Raw genomic sequence first — 17,846 nt, 5'->3', positions numbered from 1 at the left:
TCAGGTACTACTGGTTTGCGAACAGGCACGAAGAAATTAAGAGTTAATTCTGCACTGATGTTTTTGTAAAGCGAACAGGAATAAAGCTGTTGTTTTATTCTTTCTATTATTCTATGGTAATTGGAATATCTTATTATAATGTGAATATCCATTATATCACAGACTGTCATGATAGGGACTCGCTGTAGATGAGGAATGGAATGAATGTCTTCATTTTTTTTTTCTATCTCAGTCTTTCTTGGGCTGATGCAGATAGCTGGGCTAATCTGCCAGCATAATCTTTATGAATTTCTTTTTGAATTTTCTTTATGAATTTCTTTTATACACACCTTAAATGTCTAATATTTTAACTGGAAAGACTAGTCTAAAGTGGAAGCTAGAATCTTTCTGAACATTCAGCTTCATTCCATCATCTCCATCTGGAGATCTTACCTTCCTCACCTGACACTTTGAGATGAGAATTGGAGTGTAAATCATATAAAATGACCTACCATTGAGGAAAAAGTATAGAATATAAGACTAGTGCATATATGTGTTATCAGCTATATCATCTTGTGCATTTTCTATTGTAGAGGTTTTCAGGCTGAAAATCTTGTAAATAATCTTGCCTTTTAACCAATACTTAACATTCCAAATCCCAGAGTCAAACTCTAATATTATAAGTTGAAAGTTGAATATGTTAATTGTCTGTACATAAAGTAAACAAACCATTTTGCAAGCAAAATGGAGTTTAGACAAGAGATGCAAAGAATGAACTTAGTGGTTGACTCTTTCAGGACTCATTTAAAACTTTAGTCTTTGTTATGGTGGTTGAAATAAGAATATCTGACTTTCAAGTAGAGTTTCATGTAACAATCAAAAATAATTTAATCATATGAAAGCAGCAGAAGTGGATATATACTTCTCATTTTTCCTTTTCAACCATATCTGAAAATGTGCTTTGGATTTTACAATGCCTTTGTGGTTGCATGGTTTCTCATCAGTTGCTGTTAGAGTCTTCCCTGGTTTAAAAAATGGAAGCTAAAAATGCTGCTAGATGCATCATTAGGCTTTGTTTTTCATAGTTAAATGCAGAATTGATTTTTCGAGATGTTTATAGCAATCTAGTAATGTGTGTCTAATTGTTATTTTCATTTTTCTTGCCTGTAAAATGTACTTTATGTATTACTACCCATTTCTGATGCAGAGTAATACTTCAACTTTTTTCCCTATTTTTAGATCCATAGAAGTAAAAACAAATGGAAATTTCATCTCAAAGATGGCATCATGAATCTTAATGGAAGAGATTATGTATTTTCCAAAGCCATTGGGGATGCAGAATGGTGAAGTTTTTAAAACAAACAAAACAAAAAAAAACTCCCTGTAAAAGGAAAAAAATCAAATGCAGGAAAGGTTGAGACTTGGACTTATACTCCAACCAAAATGTGTATCTGCACATCAGAAATAAAGCATAAACAAAAGTATTGGAACAAAGGTAAAATGTGGCAACAAAGACACTACTTCAGATGAGCAAGCCATGGACTGTAGCAGCTATAGCATTGTCTGGGAGCTGGTTTTGTGTGTTAGGAATACCTTAATTATCAATTCTACATACAGGTACCTACAGCTGGTATTTAGCATGTAAGGCTTTGTCCCCCCTTCTTCCCTTGGTTTAAGATTTTAAAATACTTCTTCCACTGATTGAAGGAACTCTTCCCTTTGATAGATTATTAATCTGAAAATGCTTATTGTGTGTACAAATCTTTGCTTTGAACACTTCCTTTTGGTAGTGAGGATGGTCAGAATGTTACTTAAACTGCGCGCAAGCTTTGTACAGAAGGGTAAGAATTAAGGTGTTAAATTTTAAATAACTTGTATAAGGAAAATATTTTTAATTCTGATATGCTCATTAATTATAATATCTATTTGTTGTTTTCAGTTCAGTTCCCCATAAACGAGTTGTTGTTCCTAGCAATTATAAAATGGTAAAATGATCATTTATATTTCAAAATTATTTTATGTGAGTGATACCTTTCATTTGGGGCTGTATTTTTTTTAAATACTAAGCACCTGTAGCTCTGGGTTCCCCCTGTCCCAAAGTCAGACTGCTTAACTTTTAAACTATATTCTTGCTGTTTGGTGGTGGTTCAGCGTCATTGAACTGAAATGAATAATACAATTTTCATTGACTTCTTAAAAGTGCTTTGGAGAGCTTTTGAATCAGATGTGTAGATAATCACATAATAGATGCATTCCTTTACCTACTTACTACATCTGTAGTCCAGACATCCACAAATAATTGAACAGAACACAAGAAAGACTAAATTTTTAATATAGGAAGTAACATAAAAATTCTAACATCCCGGCTGCAACTGTGTTAATCAAAGATCAGCTTTACTGAAAAGTATAGCCATAAGTTACCTGCAGCAGTTAATCTCTCTAAAGTTTCCAGGTGGCATATAATTTCACAAAGAGAGCTGCACAGCTTTTGAGAACACAAATTTTGTTAAAGCATCCTTAGACTGACTTGGTAACAGAAAATCGAGCAGTTGGATGCACTAAATCTTGTGTAGCGACTTTCTCTTTTCCAAAGGTATGTGTTGTTTTTTTTTTTTTGGTGTGTGTGAAAAGCAACAAGGTTGCTCCCCCCGGTTCCCCTCCTCCTGAGAACTTGAACACCTTTTCTTTATGCACAAGTTATTCTTGTAAACCCTGCTTTCAGAAATTCAGTTAATTTTGGATGAAGAGAGGGAATGGGCATTATACTTCAGAAACTGTTGAGGAGGGAATGTTCATGTGGCTCACCATTTCAAAAAAATGTCTTTCAGTGGGTGCTTGGGAAGGCAATGAAATGGAGAACAGCAAAGACGATTTTAAATAAATTGGGGAAGACTTACAGAAGCAGACATTTGACCCATGAGTTCCGACTTTATTTTTAATCTTGAGAATGAAATTTACTAAACGTTATTTAACAAAGTTACAAGTGTATTTTGGCAGTATATAAGCACTGCCCTAATTTTCATTCTGAATTATGTGCTTTCAGGTATGTTCATTCATAGTCTCAATAGTATGTAAAAGAAACAAAGAAACAAACTCCAAATACATTGCAAGGAGTGTTTTTTTGCTGTGATTTTGTACACCTGTGCTCTCATTGATAAAGACTAAAACTGCCTGTAGGCCATGTCTAGAACCATGTGGTTGTTAGTAAGCTATCTACATACATAAGCTTTATGATAAGTTAATTGGTATTTTTTCTAATTCATTCTTAAGTAATGTCATCATCATTTAGAGTACATTTTTGGCTCGGGGCTTCAAGGTATATCGAACTGGTGTTTGCTTTCTTCTGAACAAAGCAGATACTTTATTATTTTATTTTTACCACTGTTGACACTTCTATGTACAACGGCAATGAAGTCAATAATTTACCAACTAATTCCTTCCCTCGCCTCTTCCATATCTATTGCCAGTGAGTCTTAAGTAATGGGCTTCAGAAGAATTCCCATCAGACTGCACAACCAAACCAACAAAAGGAAAAAAATCACTTTTTTTTTTTATAGATACCTGTTTATGCTACTGGAACCCAGATTACGTGGACAACACTTTATTTTCATACATCTTAGTCATTTTTTCACCCACATATGCATACTAGAAGCTGCATAGCCTTTTTATTTATTTTTAAGGGATAGCAGAACATTACAGGTAACTTAAGCTTGTACTATTCTAAAGGGTGTATGAAGCTATCTGAACTTGCACAGTCTCTTGCAAGGTAATTGTATGGTATGCTTTTCAGATAAGTTTTGTCTTCAAATACAAGTACCTGTGAAGCTTTCTGAAAGCCAGTCAGACATGAACATACCAAACTGTGCTCTTATTGCTACATCAAGTGTTCCTTTTATAAGTCAAAAAGCATGTTTTAATTTTATTTTATTGTAGCAGCTTGCTGTAAGAATGTAGTTTGCTTAATTTTACTATTGTACTTGAATTTTAATCATGGTTTTAACAATGTAACTGAACAGACCATTTCACTAGGTTCCACAGAAACCATTCCTTTCAGAGGGCAAGGGATTCCCATGTTCATAGTTCATAAATGATTTTTTTTCCTTTGAAATAGTTTTTTGTTGCTGATTCTTTTCTTTCAAATAGTTCAGTATTATGGAAACAATTAATGATTTCAAGAGGGCTTATGTTAAAATTTGCACAGATAATGGAGCACCTTTTTATGACGGAAAAAATGGGGAAAGATAACTTCATAATTATAACCACGATGGCTGATGGAAACTTGCAGAGCAACTGGGCAAAATTTGGAGTCTTGTGCCTTTTCAGTTTCAGCAGAATACCTGTTTTGCCAGTATGATATTTTTTTTTTTTTTTTTTTTTTTTGGTTTCCCGAGAGAGTAAATTTCCTGCAGTGCTTCAATCAAAAAAGCAACTTTTTTGCTCTAATTCTGTTGGGTTCTAGTGTGTGCAATCATTTAAAAACATCTAAGTTGAAAACAAATGGAAATATGTTTTCTGTTAAGGAGATGATAGATAATTTAGTCACTTAAGGAACTTTATATTGGACTATTTAAATAAAAATGTGATTTTATTCCCCCTGAGTTGCTGGTTAGTGACAAGATTTCTTTGAGGCTTCATACTCCTCGTTCCCTCAGTGTACTCACAAGTTGCATTTGAGCATCATTCAATTTCCTAAACACAATTTGAAGTGATAATTGTGGTCTGAGTTAGTTTCCAAGAGCGATACCTGATTCTGAAGCACAGTTTCTAGAAAAGAGCAAAGAGCATGTTTTATCATGGAACAGGTTTTTTACAAACGTTTTTCTATTCCTGCTGCAGAATAGGAATGTTAAAAGTAAATTTAGTTGTCTGTGAAATAATTCCACCACTTGACAGTTAGGAGTAATTATGTCACCGTAAAACATTAGCAGAGGAAAATTCCTTAATTCCAGTGAAGCAGTTAGAGACCTTGTTAACTACGGTTCATTTTGATTCAATCTCCTCAACTTGTTTTTTTAAAAAAAAAATCCTTTAAAAACAAAATGAGAAAAGCCAAAATTCCTCCCAAAGCAAAAGCTTCCTAATCGATTGCAATAAAACATCGTTCAGGAGGTGAAGAGTGGTTTTAGGATAATGCGCACTGGTTGACACTGGGCTGCTGTACACAGCGTTGTGGGGTTTGTTGTGTGCTGCACCCCCATCCACACACACCCAACTGAAATTAGAGTTGTTCTCAGACTTGGAGAGTAATGACTATAAAAGACGAAGAAACTTGCACATTGTTTTGTATTGGTGTCTGGCATCTAAAGTCTTGTTTTCCCATTGCTGTGATTGGGTGGGAAATGTGTAAAAAAAAAAAAAAACAAAACAGTCCATTGGTTTCCCTGTTGTCTACTTTTTTTTTTAGGGAGTTCATGCAGTGTGTCTTTTAATTATTATTTGGTGGATTTGACATTGTGGAACAAAAGGAGTTTTTTTTTTTTTTTTAACAGGGTGAACTACCTTGGGTTAGCTATATGTACAGTCATCCAATGAGACATGTTCCAGAGTGCATAGGGTACCAATAGAACATGGAGTGGGGGAATATCCTTTTTTGCTGTTCTGAGCTACTATTGTCAACTGCTGTTGTACATATACTGTTATGTGTAAGGGGGTAAATATATTTATTATGTTTGTAAAATTCATTCTGTACAATTGCAGATCAAGGTTGCTCCTCTGTGATATACAGGATATTATGTTTCAAAGGCCATGCTTGGAATACAATTAGAGAACTTAGTATTTTGATGTACTAAGACCTATTTTAAGTTTAATATTTTGCCTTTGCAAAAACTTTAATTAAAGATGTTATTTAAAAATGTTTGCCACTTCATTTACTATCTTGCATGTGCATTTGTTTTATACACAATGTTGAATGTTTATTACTGTAATAACACAGAAGATTCTGAATTTATTTTTTTCACACGAGTAACTTCTCTGTCACCTACTTGTTGAGCTTGCTTTGTAGGCTTTCTATTTAAAATAATCAGAATGTCATAAAAAGTCACATTTTAATCTTGATGCCAGACATCTGTATTTATTTAAGAATTATTGCCCTATGATAATTGGAGACTCGTGTCTTGAGACAAGATTGGTTGAACAACATGGTGTGTGATCTGGAGTATTAGTCCTGTAAATGAAAATGCAAGGCTACCACAAATAAAGAGTTGTTGGAGGAGAGCAGGATGATCAGAAAGGTTTCAGCAGTGACACTGATTGACAGAATAGCTTCCTAGTGTAAGCAGGTGACATCTTCTTAGTTTTGGGTAGTCTGAAAAACCATGCTGCTTTTCCCATAAAATTTGTCTTATTTACTATTTTCTAAAGGATTTGGAGATGATTCTTAATAAGTATCAGAAATTATGATATTTATTTAGTCCTACCACTGCTGTCTGAATTTGCATACTGTGTAAGCAAAATATAGCTTGGAAAAATAGCCTGTAGTTTTGGCCGTAATATTTTTCAAAAGGACCCCAAAAAGGGGGGGGAAGCAGAACAGTGACAAAGTAGTAGCAGCCTCAAGTTTAAAAAAACAAAACCCAAGCTGTTTTCATCCCTTAAAGATAAAAGCATTACTATTGTGAATGTTAACTGTGCTCATCCAGCTGTGCATGAGCAAAGTATTTTAAGGGTGGTTATTCGACAATTCAAATGTATTTAAAATACCAGCTTTTTTCTAATTGATTTCTTTATGGCTTTATTCTTTAACTGCTGAAGTAAGAGAGGATAAGGGGTCTTAGCATAGCATTTAATGTATCCCCATTTGATCTCAATTAGGTATCATTCTTACTACTTGTTTTATAACTGTGTTACCTTTGGAGTCTGGGTTTTGCATTGTTTTTTGAAGTAGGGCTTTCGTTTGTTAGAAGCCTGGCTGAAGACTGTAAATCTTGCTGCTTATTGTCAGAGCAGGATCTGTCAGTCTTTTTTTTTTTTTTTTTCTTTCCAAAGTACTTTTTCAGCGCTAATGGGATTACACCAACACCACTCTAATCCTTTCAGATGTCATCTGTCGTTCAACTGCAGTTCATTTGACTGTACTATTTTTTACCTTCATTGTGGACATCTAAAAATCACAAAAGTATTTTTATGACAAATTATTCCTTAGAGTGAAGACTTTCCCAATTATTTTGATGTGAAATGCCTGTACAATTACATCTTTTTACATGGTATAAACATGCATGTACTTGGTTGACTTGAAGGATAATCTGAAATAACAAGGTAATGCATGGAGAGAGACAAAGTGCTGAAAATACACTTTGCTTTCCAAGTGATACCAAGTGACCCATCAGCTTCCATAGTTAAAATCCCCTCTCTGGAGATGGATACTGGTGAGCTGGTATTTTAAAGTGCCTTTTAGTGATGCTTACTTTTTTAAAACTACAGCTGGGTGTATTTGGTTTACAATTTCTTGTTTTAGTTTTTATTCCTAGTTCATTTTTGTACAAAAAGTTGTTGAAAACAGTGTTTAATTCAGACAAGTGTATTTCAATAACAAATTCAAAGCTATTGATAAATGGTAAAATTAAAAAAAAAAAAAACAACACTTTAAACCCAAAAACTTGTGTGGACACACAATTGTGTCATGTTAGAAATGCTTTTCTTTTGCTAGAGGTACCAAATGAAGCAGAACTGCACTGCAGACAAGCCCTCCAGACACCCGAACAGAAGACGTGTTTGGAATCAGCAGCCGGGGTGCTGCTTTTCAAGCTGCAGGAGTCAGTGAAGGAGCTGGCAGGATTTAATGCCAAGGTAAAGAAAACTCCTACCTAGCAGGCGTAGGATGATGATGGAGGAAATGGTTTGGACTATCAAAGCGAGGAAGGCAGTCTGTTCTACCAAACCACCTTGCTTCCTGATTTTTCCAAAGGCTTGTTCCCATTTCTCCTAGGGATCCTGCTGCAAGGTCCCTTCAGATAGGGCTCCTCCACGTGTCCTGCCTGACCAGTGCCTGAGGACTTCATGCAGACCTTTCCCCTCGGAGGAACCGGTGAACTCCAGGTGGGCTGCCCTGATTGAGCAGGTAATGTTTTCTGAGAAATAGTGTTCTAGGGAGTACAGCATTTCTGAAGATGATACATGGCAGAATTCACCCTGCGGAACTTCTGTTTGTAGATTTTGTTCTGTCTTGAGCTGCTTGTTTCTCTGAAAATTTTCGTAGGATGGAAGTTCTTTCCTTCTGGGCTTACCTTGTCAGAGCTTTTAACAAGATGAAAAGGTTTGTACTGGGGATAAGATTTCTAATGTACTGTTCTCTGTGACCTGAATTTGTCTGATTTCAGCAAATAGTTTTAATCTTAAAACACTAAAGCAGCAGCTAGTAAAATTTCCCGTGTATATGGAGAGTTAACAAATTGCTTGATAAGTGCGATGATGCAATGCTAATGCTAAAAGCTGTTCAGTTAAAGAAGACATTGCAGCCACTTGTGCGTTTATCAGAGGTTGTTTTTGGAAGGGAGCAGAGAGGAAGTGAAGCAACGCTTAATTTTAAGAGATCAAATTGCTCTTAGTGTATATATAGAATAAATTTTGGCTTTAATTTTTTGTTCTGAATTGTTCTGTTCATACCCGTATGCAGCTTCCTATAATTTCTCCCTGAGGTGGCTGTGTGTGTGTTGCCATGTAGCTTAAATCAGTTCTGTACAATAGGTATGTGGAAAATGTAAAGTACATCATACAGAGCACGGGATTTCTGCTGTGGTAAGGGAAAGAGTCATAAAGAGACTCTGGAAGGAGGAAACTGAGAGAACACAGGATAAGGATAAGGTAGCCAGACTTTTTACAAAATCTGAGAGAGTGCAAACATACTTAGTGGTAGAAAGAGAAGTGTATGTAAGGAACAAAAAACTGGTTTTTTCCAGGACTTTTCTTGGGAAATTACATCTGCCAGTGCATCAGCCATCCATTCCAATTCTCTTTTATCAAAATACACCTTGTTGCTGGGTTTAATTGGAAGTCTGCAGCTAGCTACAAAGAATTGTTCTGCTGTTTCCCCAGTTCCCTCTAGGCAGCAGCAGTAATCCACCTATGATTTAGGGAATTCTTTGACTACAGTCAGCCTACAAACAGCACTGTAGGTACAGCACAAATACAATCGTCTTGCTGCTTGGTATTTCAGTGCTATCCTATATGTGCCAGTCAGCAATGAGCCATGGGGAGGACAAACAATTAGAGCCTCAGAAATTCGAGTGATAGTTTTTTTGTTAAAACCCACGTTACTGCTTGGATTTTTTGTTGCAGCTTTGCCTTCACGTAAGACAGGGAGTATTGTCTTTTTCCCTCTGTTACCTTTTCAAGGAAAAGCCACTGTCATTTCAGCTGTAAGACAACCAGCATGGTTTCACAGTCTAGCCAGTTAACCGTCTCAGTGTTGGCAACAGGGAGGCAGCAAAGTAGTTCTTTAAAAAAGTATCACAATATATATGCAAGGAACAGTCAAACAATTCCTATCCCACTGTAATGAGTGTTTAGTGAGCTCTTATATACATATTATGAATGAAGTTGATGTTCACAGCAGATGTCATTCCTCAAAAAAAAAAAAAAGAACTAAAGGGTTCTCTATTTGTCCTCACCACAGCTGCATAGTGAATGTCTGAGAACCAAAACGAGTGTGCTTTTCTTCACCTAATGCATTAACAAAGCTCCATAAGCTTCGGCTAAACCACACAGAGGCACAACAGTAAAGATGTGGCTTCAGGTGGCACATACAAGGCTTGGCATTGTATAGAATCAGAACAACATGGAGTGCTACTACCCAAAAATAGGGTAAGCTTGGGTTGATTCATATTAAAGCAGAAGGTGAACTCTTCAAAGAAGTAAATTCACTATGGCCCAAAAGAGATCCAAGTCCTATGCTGCAGTTGATGAGACTTTTCCATTTTTTTTTGAATACTGACACAAGATGTTCAGGGTGGAAAATAAGGACTGGCAATTATAAACAATAAAAAAAAAATCCATGGGATTAGTATTCTGTCTAATCTGAGACCCTGAGATAATCTGAAGTACTGTAGCAATTCACGCCAACGTGTGTGCACTTGCTGGGTACAGGATGGGGAAAGGAGGTTAAAACTGGTGGGTTCTGTTCATAAAATGGTCCATGTATGGACCTTTTAGAGCATCCATTTGTTTGCTTTCATGTCACTATAGTCACACAAAAATAAGTTTGGTCAGATAGAAGAAACTAAACAGCTTAAAAGTATTTCAGTTTTGATGTAGATGTGTTATTGGCCCAGTATGAATTCTAGATCTGCAGTGCTGTCAGAACGTCTCAGTGTGCGTCACCAGGACCTCTTAACCGCCTTCTGTTCCAGGGCACGATAATGGCCCTTCACAACTTGTGCCTTAGCCCACAAAGCCTACATCAGAGTGCAGTGTCATGTTTTCACAATCCCTTCCAAGGAGGAGGGGAGTGCACAACAAAAAGGCACGATTAGGTGTTCAACTAATTGTGTGCCTTACCCTATCCAATTTTAATTGCAAGCCAGAAACCATTTGATTACGGAGCGGTTTTAGACCAAGGATGCCTTGCGTCTGTTAGGAAAAAAAAAATACAGATTACGCTGCTATTGCCGAACAGCCTGGAAAGGAGGGGTTGGCTCATTTTAACACATGAGTATAGGAGGCCTGCTCAGATCAAGCTTCACTCTTTAAGGAGTTCTTTCATACAAATTTTCCACAGGCTATGTTGTAAGCATTAATATCTGGCAAGAAAGGAAATGGAAGTGCATTTCATTTATGTTTGTAAGCTGAAAAGCTATGGTAGTGATTTGAAATTTACCTTTTATTACTTATTTCAGATTCCAGGATTTCATAGCAGGGTGTGCTTTACTTTGACTGTAGCTGACCCATTGCAGGTGGTGTCATCTGTCTACTCGTACAAGAAAACGTGTCTGTCCTTGGGTGGGGAGAAGGGAGATCGGCACAGGTCAACTATAGGCAGCTTAAATTGCTCACAGAAAATTCCAAGTCTCACAACCAAGTCTGCGACTCAGCTTTACAGCTTTTTTCTTCTTTGTGTCTGAGAACGAGGAAGTCTTTCATTGTGTATGTATTGGCACTATAAATTATGCGAATACAATCTCACAAGTTTATGTAGAAAAAATATTGGCATTTTCTGCCACCCTGAAACAGGATTTTTATATTTTGTTCTCCTATCCAAAATCCCAGAGCCAGCCAAAGTCCTGAAGACTGTGGCTCTTGCCATTTCTGTGCAGGGTTTTGAGTGAGGACAGCCAGACTGTGCCCTTGCACTTGAGCCACATGGCTGATATGGAACAGATTAGAGTCTGTCTATGCCAAAATCCTGATCATTACCTGCTAATGAGGTGTGGTGCGGGAAGCATAAAAGAATAGGCAAGCATGTATGATTCACTTCCCAAGGGCACCCATCTACCATGCAACTGCTGTTTGGAAGTATCGTGAGACAGAATTTCGGTGTTTTTAAGTTATCTTTCCACAGATTCATCTTCCATGAATTCTTAATTGCTCCCTAAACTTCTACTACCCACAGCATGCTTTGACAAGTTCAGTAACTCAGCTACTCCAGGCTGCTCACAACTTTATCAAGTTTTCCAAGCCTTTGGTTCTCTTTGCGACCCCACTTGGAAACTTATCTTGTTCTCTTACATCTTTCTGTTACAGAGATGAGAGCTGCACATTATTCAAGGTGTAGATGAGATGCAGATTTATACAGTGATACAGTAATTGCTTGCTTTATGTTCTGCACTTTTCTTCATAATGTCATTTGATTTGCCTTTTTGATGTGTAGGAAGCATGTGCTGAGACTTTCATGGACGTATCTATTGTAACCCTAAGATCTTGTTCCTGAACTGGTTTTCAGCTCAGAGCAAATCGCTTAAGATGTGTGTTTGTCTTTTTTTTTGCCCTGCATATCGGTTTATCTACGCTGAATTTCTCTTGCCAGTCATTCAGTCTTAAGGAGTCTTTCTGCAGTTGTTCATAGTCATATCTGTTCTTCTTGGTTCTCTGAATACCTTAGTATTATTGCAAACTTTCCTTACTGTTCATTCCTTATTCCAGGTCCCTTATGCACATGCTGAACAGCACAGGCCTCCTGGAAAGAACTATTTATTCATGGTCATTTGTTAGCCTACTTGTCCCAGTTAGCATCTACAACTGAGAAAGAGATTCCTTGAGCCGTAAAGCTTCATGAGAGAAGCATAATTACAAGATGTGGCATGGTGCACAGATGTTGAAGTCAACTGAGTTTTTTAGGACAGGGAGGGTATGTCAAGACTTGACTGATACTTTGTTTAGCTATGTGAGAATTCTTGCTGCAGTCTCTGTCTACCACACAATTTTCTTACTGTGCGTGTTTTCTCATGAAGTATCCAATTGTTAGTCATTGTGGCTGTCACATACAAATTAAGTTTAGAAAGGAGTGTGAAAAAGGTCAGATACCAGATTTAGTCTTTTGAAGATGATCTCATGGCTGTTAGGTGATTTTTCTGACCATCTTGAATGTATTCAGTAATGATTTTGGAACCCCAGAGCTCAGCAGTAATCTCAGTAAAATGCTGATGTATCTCTTTCCATCTCTGCTGCACTGAAATGGCTGTTTAGGACAACCTTTTCCCTGTTAGTTGTGGGGAAAAAACCAAACTCTCTGTCAAATAGTGTCAGTCTTTTTTGGCTGTGTGCTAGCCAAGGAGAACAATTAAATTAAATGCAGAAGAAATAGTCTTAACAAATAGTCTTAACTTCTTTTAGAGGCAAAATATTTAAAAACCTTCAGAAAAGCTCACTGGGCCTCTTAAAATTTCAAACAAAACATTTTATTCCAATGCTCTGTGTTATTTCTAAAGTATTCTAGAGAAAGGGAAAAAAAAAAGTGCTTACTGCCAGAAATAGTACATCTTGCTGAGACATTTAAAATAGCAAGTATACATCAGGGTGTATGCAAAACCAAAAATGGCTGAAAGGACTGACCAGAGCAGAAATGCAAGAGAATATCTACAGGATACGGCTATTTACAAATAAACATATGAAAAATAATTTATTTGAAGTCTACTACATGGATATTTCCCATAGCTTCTTAAATATTTTTCATCAAGATAAACACAAGAAGGAATATGCAAGACAAAACAGAAATATCTAACTTTGTTCATAACGGCAGTATCACAGAATCTTTCCAATTGACAAAATATATGCAGTGGTGGGAGATAAAGTTCAATAATGTGTAAATGCACATCTACAGCAAAGAGCTGTATTAACTCAAAATCATACTGCAGGCGGTCCAAAACTCCACGTCCTTCCAATGTCCTAGTAGTTTCCATGGAGTGAATCTTCTGGTTTCATTTAAGGTGAAAAGATGTCTGAAATAAGTGATCTGTGGTACTTCTAAGAACACTTTTAAAATTATAATTGATTTAGTCTTTCCTCTCTTTTTTGAAAAGGATATGATTCAAGCTTGGATTCCATCCCCCCCCCCCCCCCCCCCCAGTGGTACACTAGTGCATATGGAATTTGTAGCATAAATATATAGTATGTGCATGGAACTTGATTGTCTTTGCTTCTGATGAAGTGATAAAGGCACTCAGGAAAATATGGATGGATAACCTTTTCTCCCTTTAATGATCATTTCTGTATCAGAAGGATAGCAGAATCTGAGGGCAGGGGGTTGCAACTGCAGCAGCTTGCTGTGTATGCTATTCTTGGACAGGACTAGGGCGTTCTGAATGCAACTGTTCCAAGATGGAGTTAACAGTGATGGAATAATTTTTTTATAAGACTGTGTCGCAGTGTCAGTGAATGGTAGGCCCTTTTTTCTGTTCACTGAAGCAGCCTTTATTTATAATTAGGAATGTGAAATCAAATTGTGTTTGAATGAGTATGTACGTGGCATTCACAATCCTGCAGTTACTGGCTGTAGTAGCTCGTAGTTGGAAGGGCTCTACCATTATGTTCGTCTGGATCCTACTCATTATAAAAGGTTTGACTGCTGTCTGCTCAGTTTAATCACTATTCCCCAAAGACTGTAACTCCATTAAAATTGTATAGATACTACAAAAATAATCTTTAAAATACACCTGAAGGCAGAGACTCACTCAGTATTCTTTGTTCTCATGGTAGGCCTTCCAAATAGATGGGTGAAATAATCAATGGCACTCTCAGTACCAGTCCTACAGAGCTAGTCTCTACATTTGGCAGAGAACAGGTCTGATCCTGCTGTCAGAACCAGGCACTCATGCCGCACAAGTGTTAACAAGCTGATGCAGAGCAGGTCCTAACCCAAGTCCTGATCTCTGCAGGAGATGCAGAGAGCCAGGCCCCGGCTCATTTAATTGTGGCGTGTGGGTGAACTTACCACAGCCAAGCCTGATCTAAGGTTTGGCCGTATTTTGCAGCTGGTGTGCCGGAAGGGTGCTTTAGTGCTTCGCTGTAGCAAGAGCCTGCGCAGCGTTCCTTGTGTCTGAGCTTGCATTTCTTTAAGCACAGTGTGGTGAGTATGCACCTAAGCTGCAGGCATGCAGTGGCCAGCCAAAAGATAACCACGTGGTGTATGTGGCTGTACTGCAGACGTCACAACATTCAGATACAGATCTCCCCACGAGATGGAGAGATGTTCTTAAAACATGTTGGAGGAGCCAGCAGCTGGCCTTCAATTCAGTAACCGAAGGGCATGAAGTAACCTGAAGGCACGATCCACACCCTCTGTCTAAGTCTAGGTTTGAGGCAGCTCAGCATAGCAAGCGCTAGAAGGAAAGTCATTCTAGCTGCATAAGAGAGAAGTAAGTAGGAACAGCAGTGGTAAGGGAGCAGTACTTAGTGTTCAACATAAACATGCTCAGATTCATGGAATCACAGAATGGCTGAGGTTGAAAGTGACTTCTGAAGTCATCTGGTCCAACCCCCTGCAGGGCCACCCAGAGCAAGTTGCCCTGGACCACATCCAGGTGGCTTTTGGAGATCTCCAAGGAGGAGAGACTACAGCCTGTCTGGGCAGCCTGTGCCAGCGCTCGGTCATCTGCACAGTAAAGAGCTTTTTGATGTTCAAATTAAACAGTACTGAAGTTAGGTGAAGAATGTAGAGTTGCATTAAAATTTAGTACAATCTTACATTTTCAACCATCAAAAAAATACGAACAACATTAACTTGACTTGGGTAGACTGAATTTTCAGCAGCATCATTGGAACAGTATCTTGTCACCTGCACTGATAAGAATGAGAGACAAGGTTCAAGTGAAAGACTCATCTTTCAGAAGCTATTTGAGACATCACAAGGATAGGGTAGGGAAAAAAGGATAAGGAGAAAACGTTATCTTCTCACTCAACTTTCTGTATGCACAGCCAGCTGTTGACCAGATTGTGGTTGTGATACTGTGAGATGTCATAGCTCAGTTTGCTTGGATTCCTCCACAAGAATTTGGTTTTGCATTGTCATAGCAGGAAGGTAATCATTGACCGGGTCTTGAACGCTTGTAAGAATCTGACCTACACCTCGGCTGATTCTCTGCCCGTAAGAGCCACTGCTGTTTTTGGCTGAGATTGTCTGACCTCTGTAGACTTGAGCCTGATGCTCACATATTCCAAACTTGCTTAGCAGGATAAACACATCTCTTCGGAAAGCTTTGGTGAAAATAGCATATAGAAATGGGTTGGCACAAGAATTGAGTGGGTAAAAGAGTACCAGCAAAATCTTTGAATTAGTGACAGTTATCAATGGTTTGTTCATAATGGCAGATAAAGCATGGAAAGAGATGGGAGCCATGCACAGAAAGTCAGTGAAAATCAACACAGCCATCCGTTTGGCAATTTTGGTGTCTTTGTCACCTGACTTGTACTGAGGGTTTCGCACAGTGATGTAGATTTTTATGTAGCAGGCACAAATGATGACAAAAGCGATGATGTTACATATTAAAACAAAGACAATGTAGGCTTCAGCCACTGGTGTTTCTGTGTCCATAGGCAAGCAGATGCTGACTTTGCTGTAGCTGCTGACTCCAACCAGTGGCATAAGGGCCAGAAGAAAGCACGAGAGCCAACCTCCCAGCATGATAACCAAGGCATGCCGGAGGCGAATCTTCCGATCTGGGCGCATGGCAAATGTGATGGCATACCAGCGCTCCAGGGTGATCACAGTGAGTGTGTATATAGAAAGTTCACTAGCAAAGACTGTGAAAAAGCCTGCTGTGTTGCAACCAGGCCCTGTCTGCCACTCTATAGCGTGATTATAGTACTCTGACCTGGTGTAGAGATCTACTGAAGCAATCAGGAGAAGGTATAACCCCATGCAAAAATCAGCAAAGGCCAAGTTACACATAAGAAAGCGTGGTACAGTCAATTTGTAGTGGCTGGTCAGAAGGATGAAAAGGACAAAAATGTTACCTAGGATGGCCAGCAGGTTCACAAACCATACCACAATCCTCAGAAATTGATATCCCATTATGTCCTCACAGGGATTAAACTCATCAGGTTCTGGAGTGCATATTACGTCCTCGTTGCCTCCACAGACAGGATAGTCATAATGACTGTCAAAGGTCTGCATGTCTTCTGTTTGAGGGTTCTTCAGCTCTTGGCCAAATCCAACATTTCCTTCCCCATGATCTTCGAAAAAAATGTAATATTGGGAATTTTCATGAAAATTCCTGAACTTAGTGTTTTTGTCATACGTAGTATCAGTGTGGTCTGTGTATTCTTCTGTATAATCTTTGTGAAGTGGACCTCTGAGAGCTTTGACTGATCTTCTCTTACGAAAGCTGTGACTGCTGGTCTGGTTACACATCAGATACTCCAGAATTCTGAAAGAGTACAGGGGAAAATTACCACTGGCATTTACAGCCTGAGGTAAACAAAGGGAACCCTTCAAAAACAAATCACTGAATAAGAATGTAGCTATAAAAGTGTAATCAGACATATTTTTGTTAACATAAAGTGAACAAAATAAGCTTGAGCATTTCTGGGGTCAAACATCTCAGGAGACTTCATTGTCACAATAACTAGTTTTTTTCAGTCTACATCTTTCTTTTCTCTATTGCTGTCAGATATCCCCAGTAGTAAATTGGCCTGCCACCATCTATAATCCCTCTTCCTTCTTGGTAGTAGTTCCCAAGATTGTTTATAACTTCTTAAATAATACACGCAATGTTATTTTCCTTTTCATTTTTACTCACAGATCAGTTTCTACCAGAATTTTCATAGCTTTCATTTCTGTTCTGTATATTTCCTCTACTTTCCTTACAGCTAACTAGTACCATAGTAGTTGGGAATACAGTGCATCATGGTGTGATGCACCTGCATTTGTAGTCAAATTTTATTTATATTTATTAGTAGAAAAAAGTTGCAATTCAGCATCTTTTTTTTGTTTAGAATTTGAAATTGCTTAAAATTTAAGATTGCGTACAATTCAGTCTGAGATATGTTCATGTCCTCTAATAGACATGCATGTCCTTAGTGTTTTTTTATTAGGTTGTGCTGGGTTCCTTCTGCACATTCTTCCTGTCCAAGTTTTGAATCTCTCTCCCGTCTTATTTGATTGTCCTCATTTTCCCAGTCCATTTTAACTGTGAATATTATTGGTGAGTTTTTTCTTGAATAATTCATGCACTTATCATAGCATATTTTTTAATATACTATACACTGCAATGGCAAATACTGCATTACTGAAGATTGAGGCTGTTTTCTTGAATCAAGGGCTGGCCTCAGTAAGAGTTCATGGCTCTAAACCTTATTCAATTTTGTAGAAAATTACACTGAATTTGAATTCTGAAGTAGAATGCTGCTGCTAACCACAGCAAGTCATTCCCTCTTATGTGCTCCCCTTCCCCCCCCATGCAGCAGATGAGTTGCTGTGTTGCATCAGGACATCTATAAAT

At 37.9% G+C, this 17,846-nt stretch overlaps 2 protein-coding genes across 16 annotated transcripts in view; one reads left to right on the top strand and one right to left on the bottom strand.

The window, feature by feature from the left end:
- The window catches only part of GTF2A1 (general transcription factor IIA subunit 1), a 35,017-nt gene extending 29,186 nt beyond the window's left edge, over positions 1–5,831 (top strand). For all 3 annotated transcript variants that reach the window (XM_080593691.1, XM_080593690.1, XM_080593689.1), the window contains exon 9: positions 1,219–5,831. In XM_080593691.1, the coding sequence (XP_080449817.1) occupies positions 1,219–1,326 (108 nt within the window). In that variant the 3' untranslated portion in view covers positions 1,327–5,831. The remainder of the gene's footprint in view (positions 1–1,218) is intronic.
- TSHR (thyroid stimulating hormone receptor) overlaps positions 5,328–17,846 on the bottom strand; it is a 75,656-nt gene continuing 63,137 nt past the window's right edge. For all 13 annotated transcript variants that reach the window (XM_080593681.1, XM_080593685.1, XM_080593678.1 and 10 more), the window contains one exon: positions 5,328–16,772. In XM_080593681.1, coding sequence (XP_080449807.1) covers positions 15,362–16,772 — 1,411 coding nt within the window. In that variant the 3' untranslated portion in view covers positions 5,328–15,361. The remainder of the gene's footprint in view (positions 16,773–17,846) is intronic.

Source organism: Anser brachyrhynchus (assembly GCF_964034855.1).
Source record: "Anser brachyrhynchus genome assembly, chromosome: 5".
Lineage (NCBI taxonomy): Eukaryota > Metazoa > Chordata > Aves > Anseriformes > Anatidae > Anser > Anser brachyrhynchus.
The sequence above is the reverse complement of the archived record's forward strand: the minus strand, read 5'-3'. Positions and strand labels throughout refer to the sequence as shown.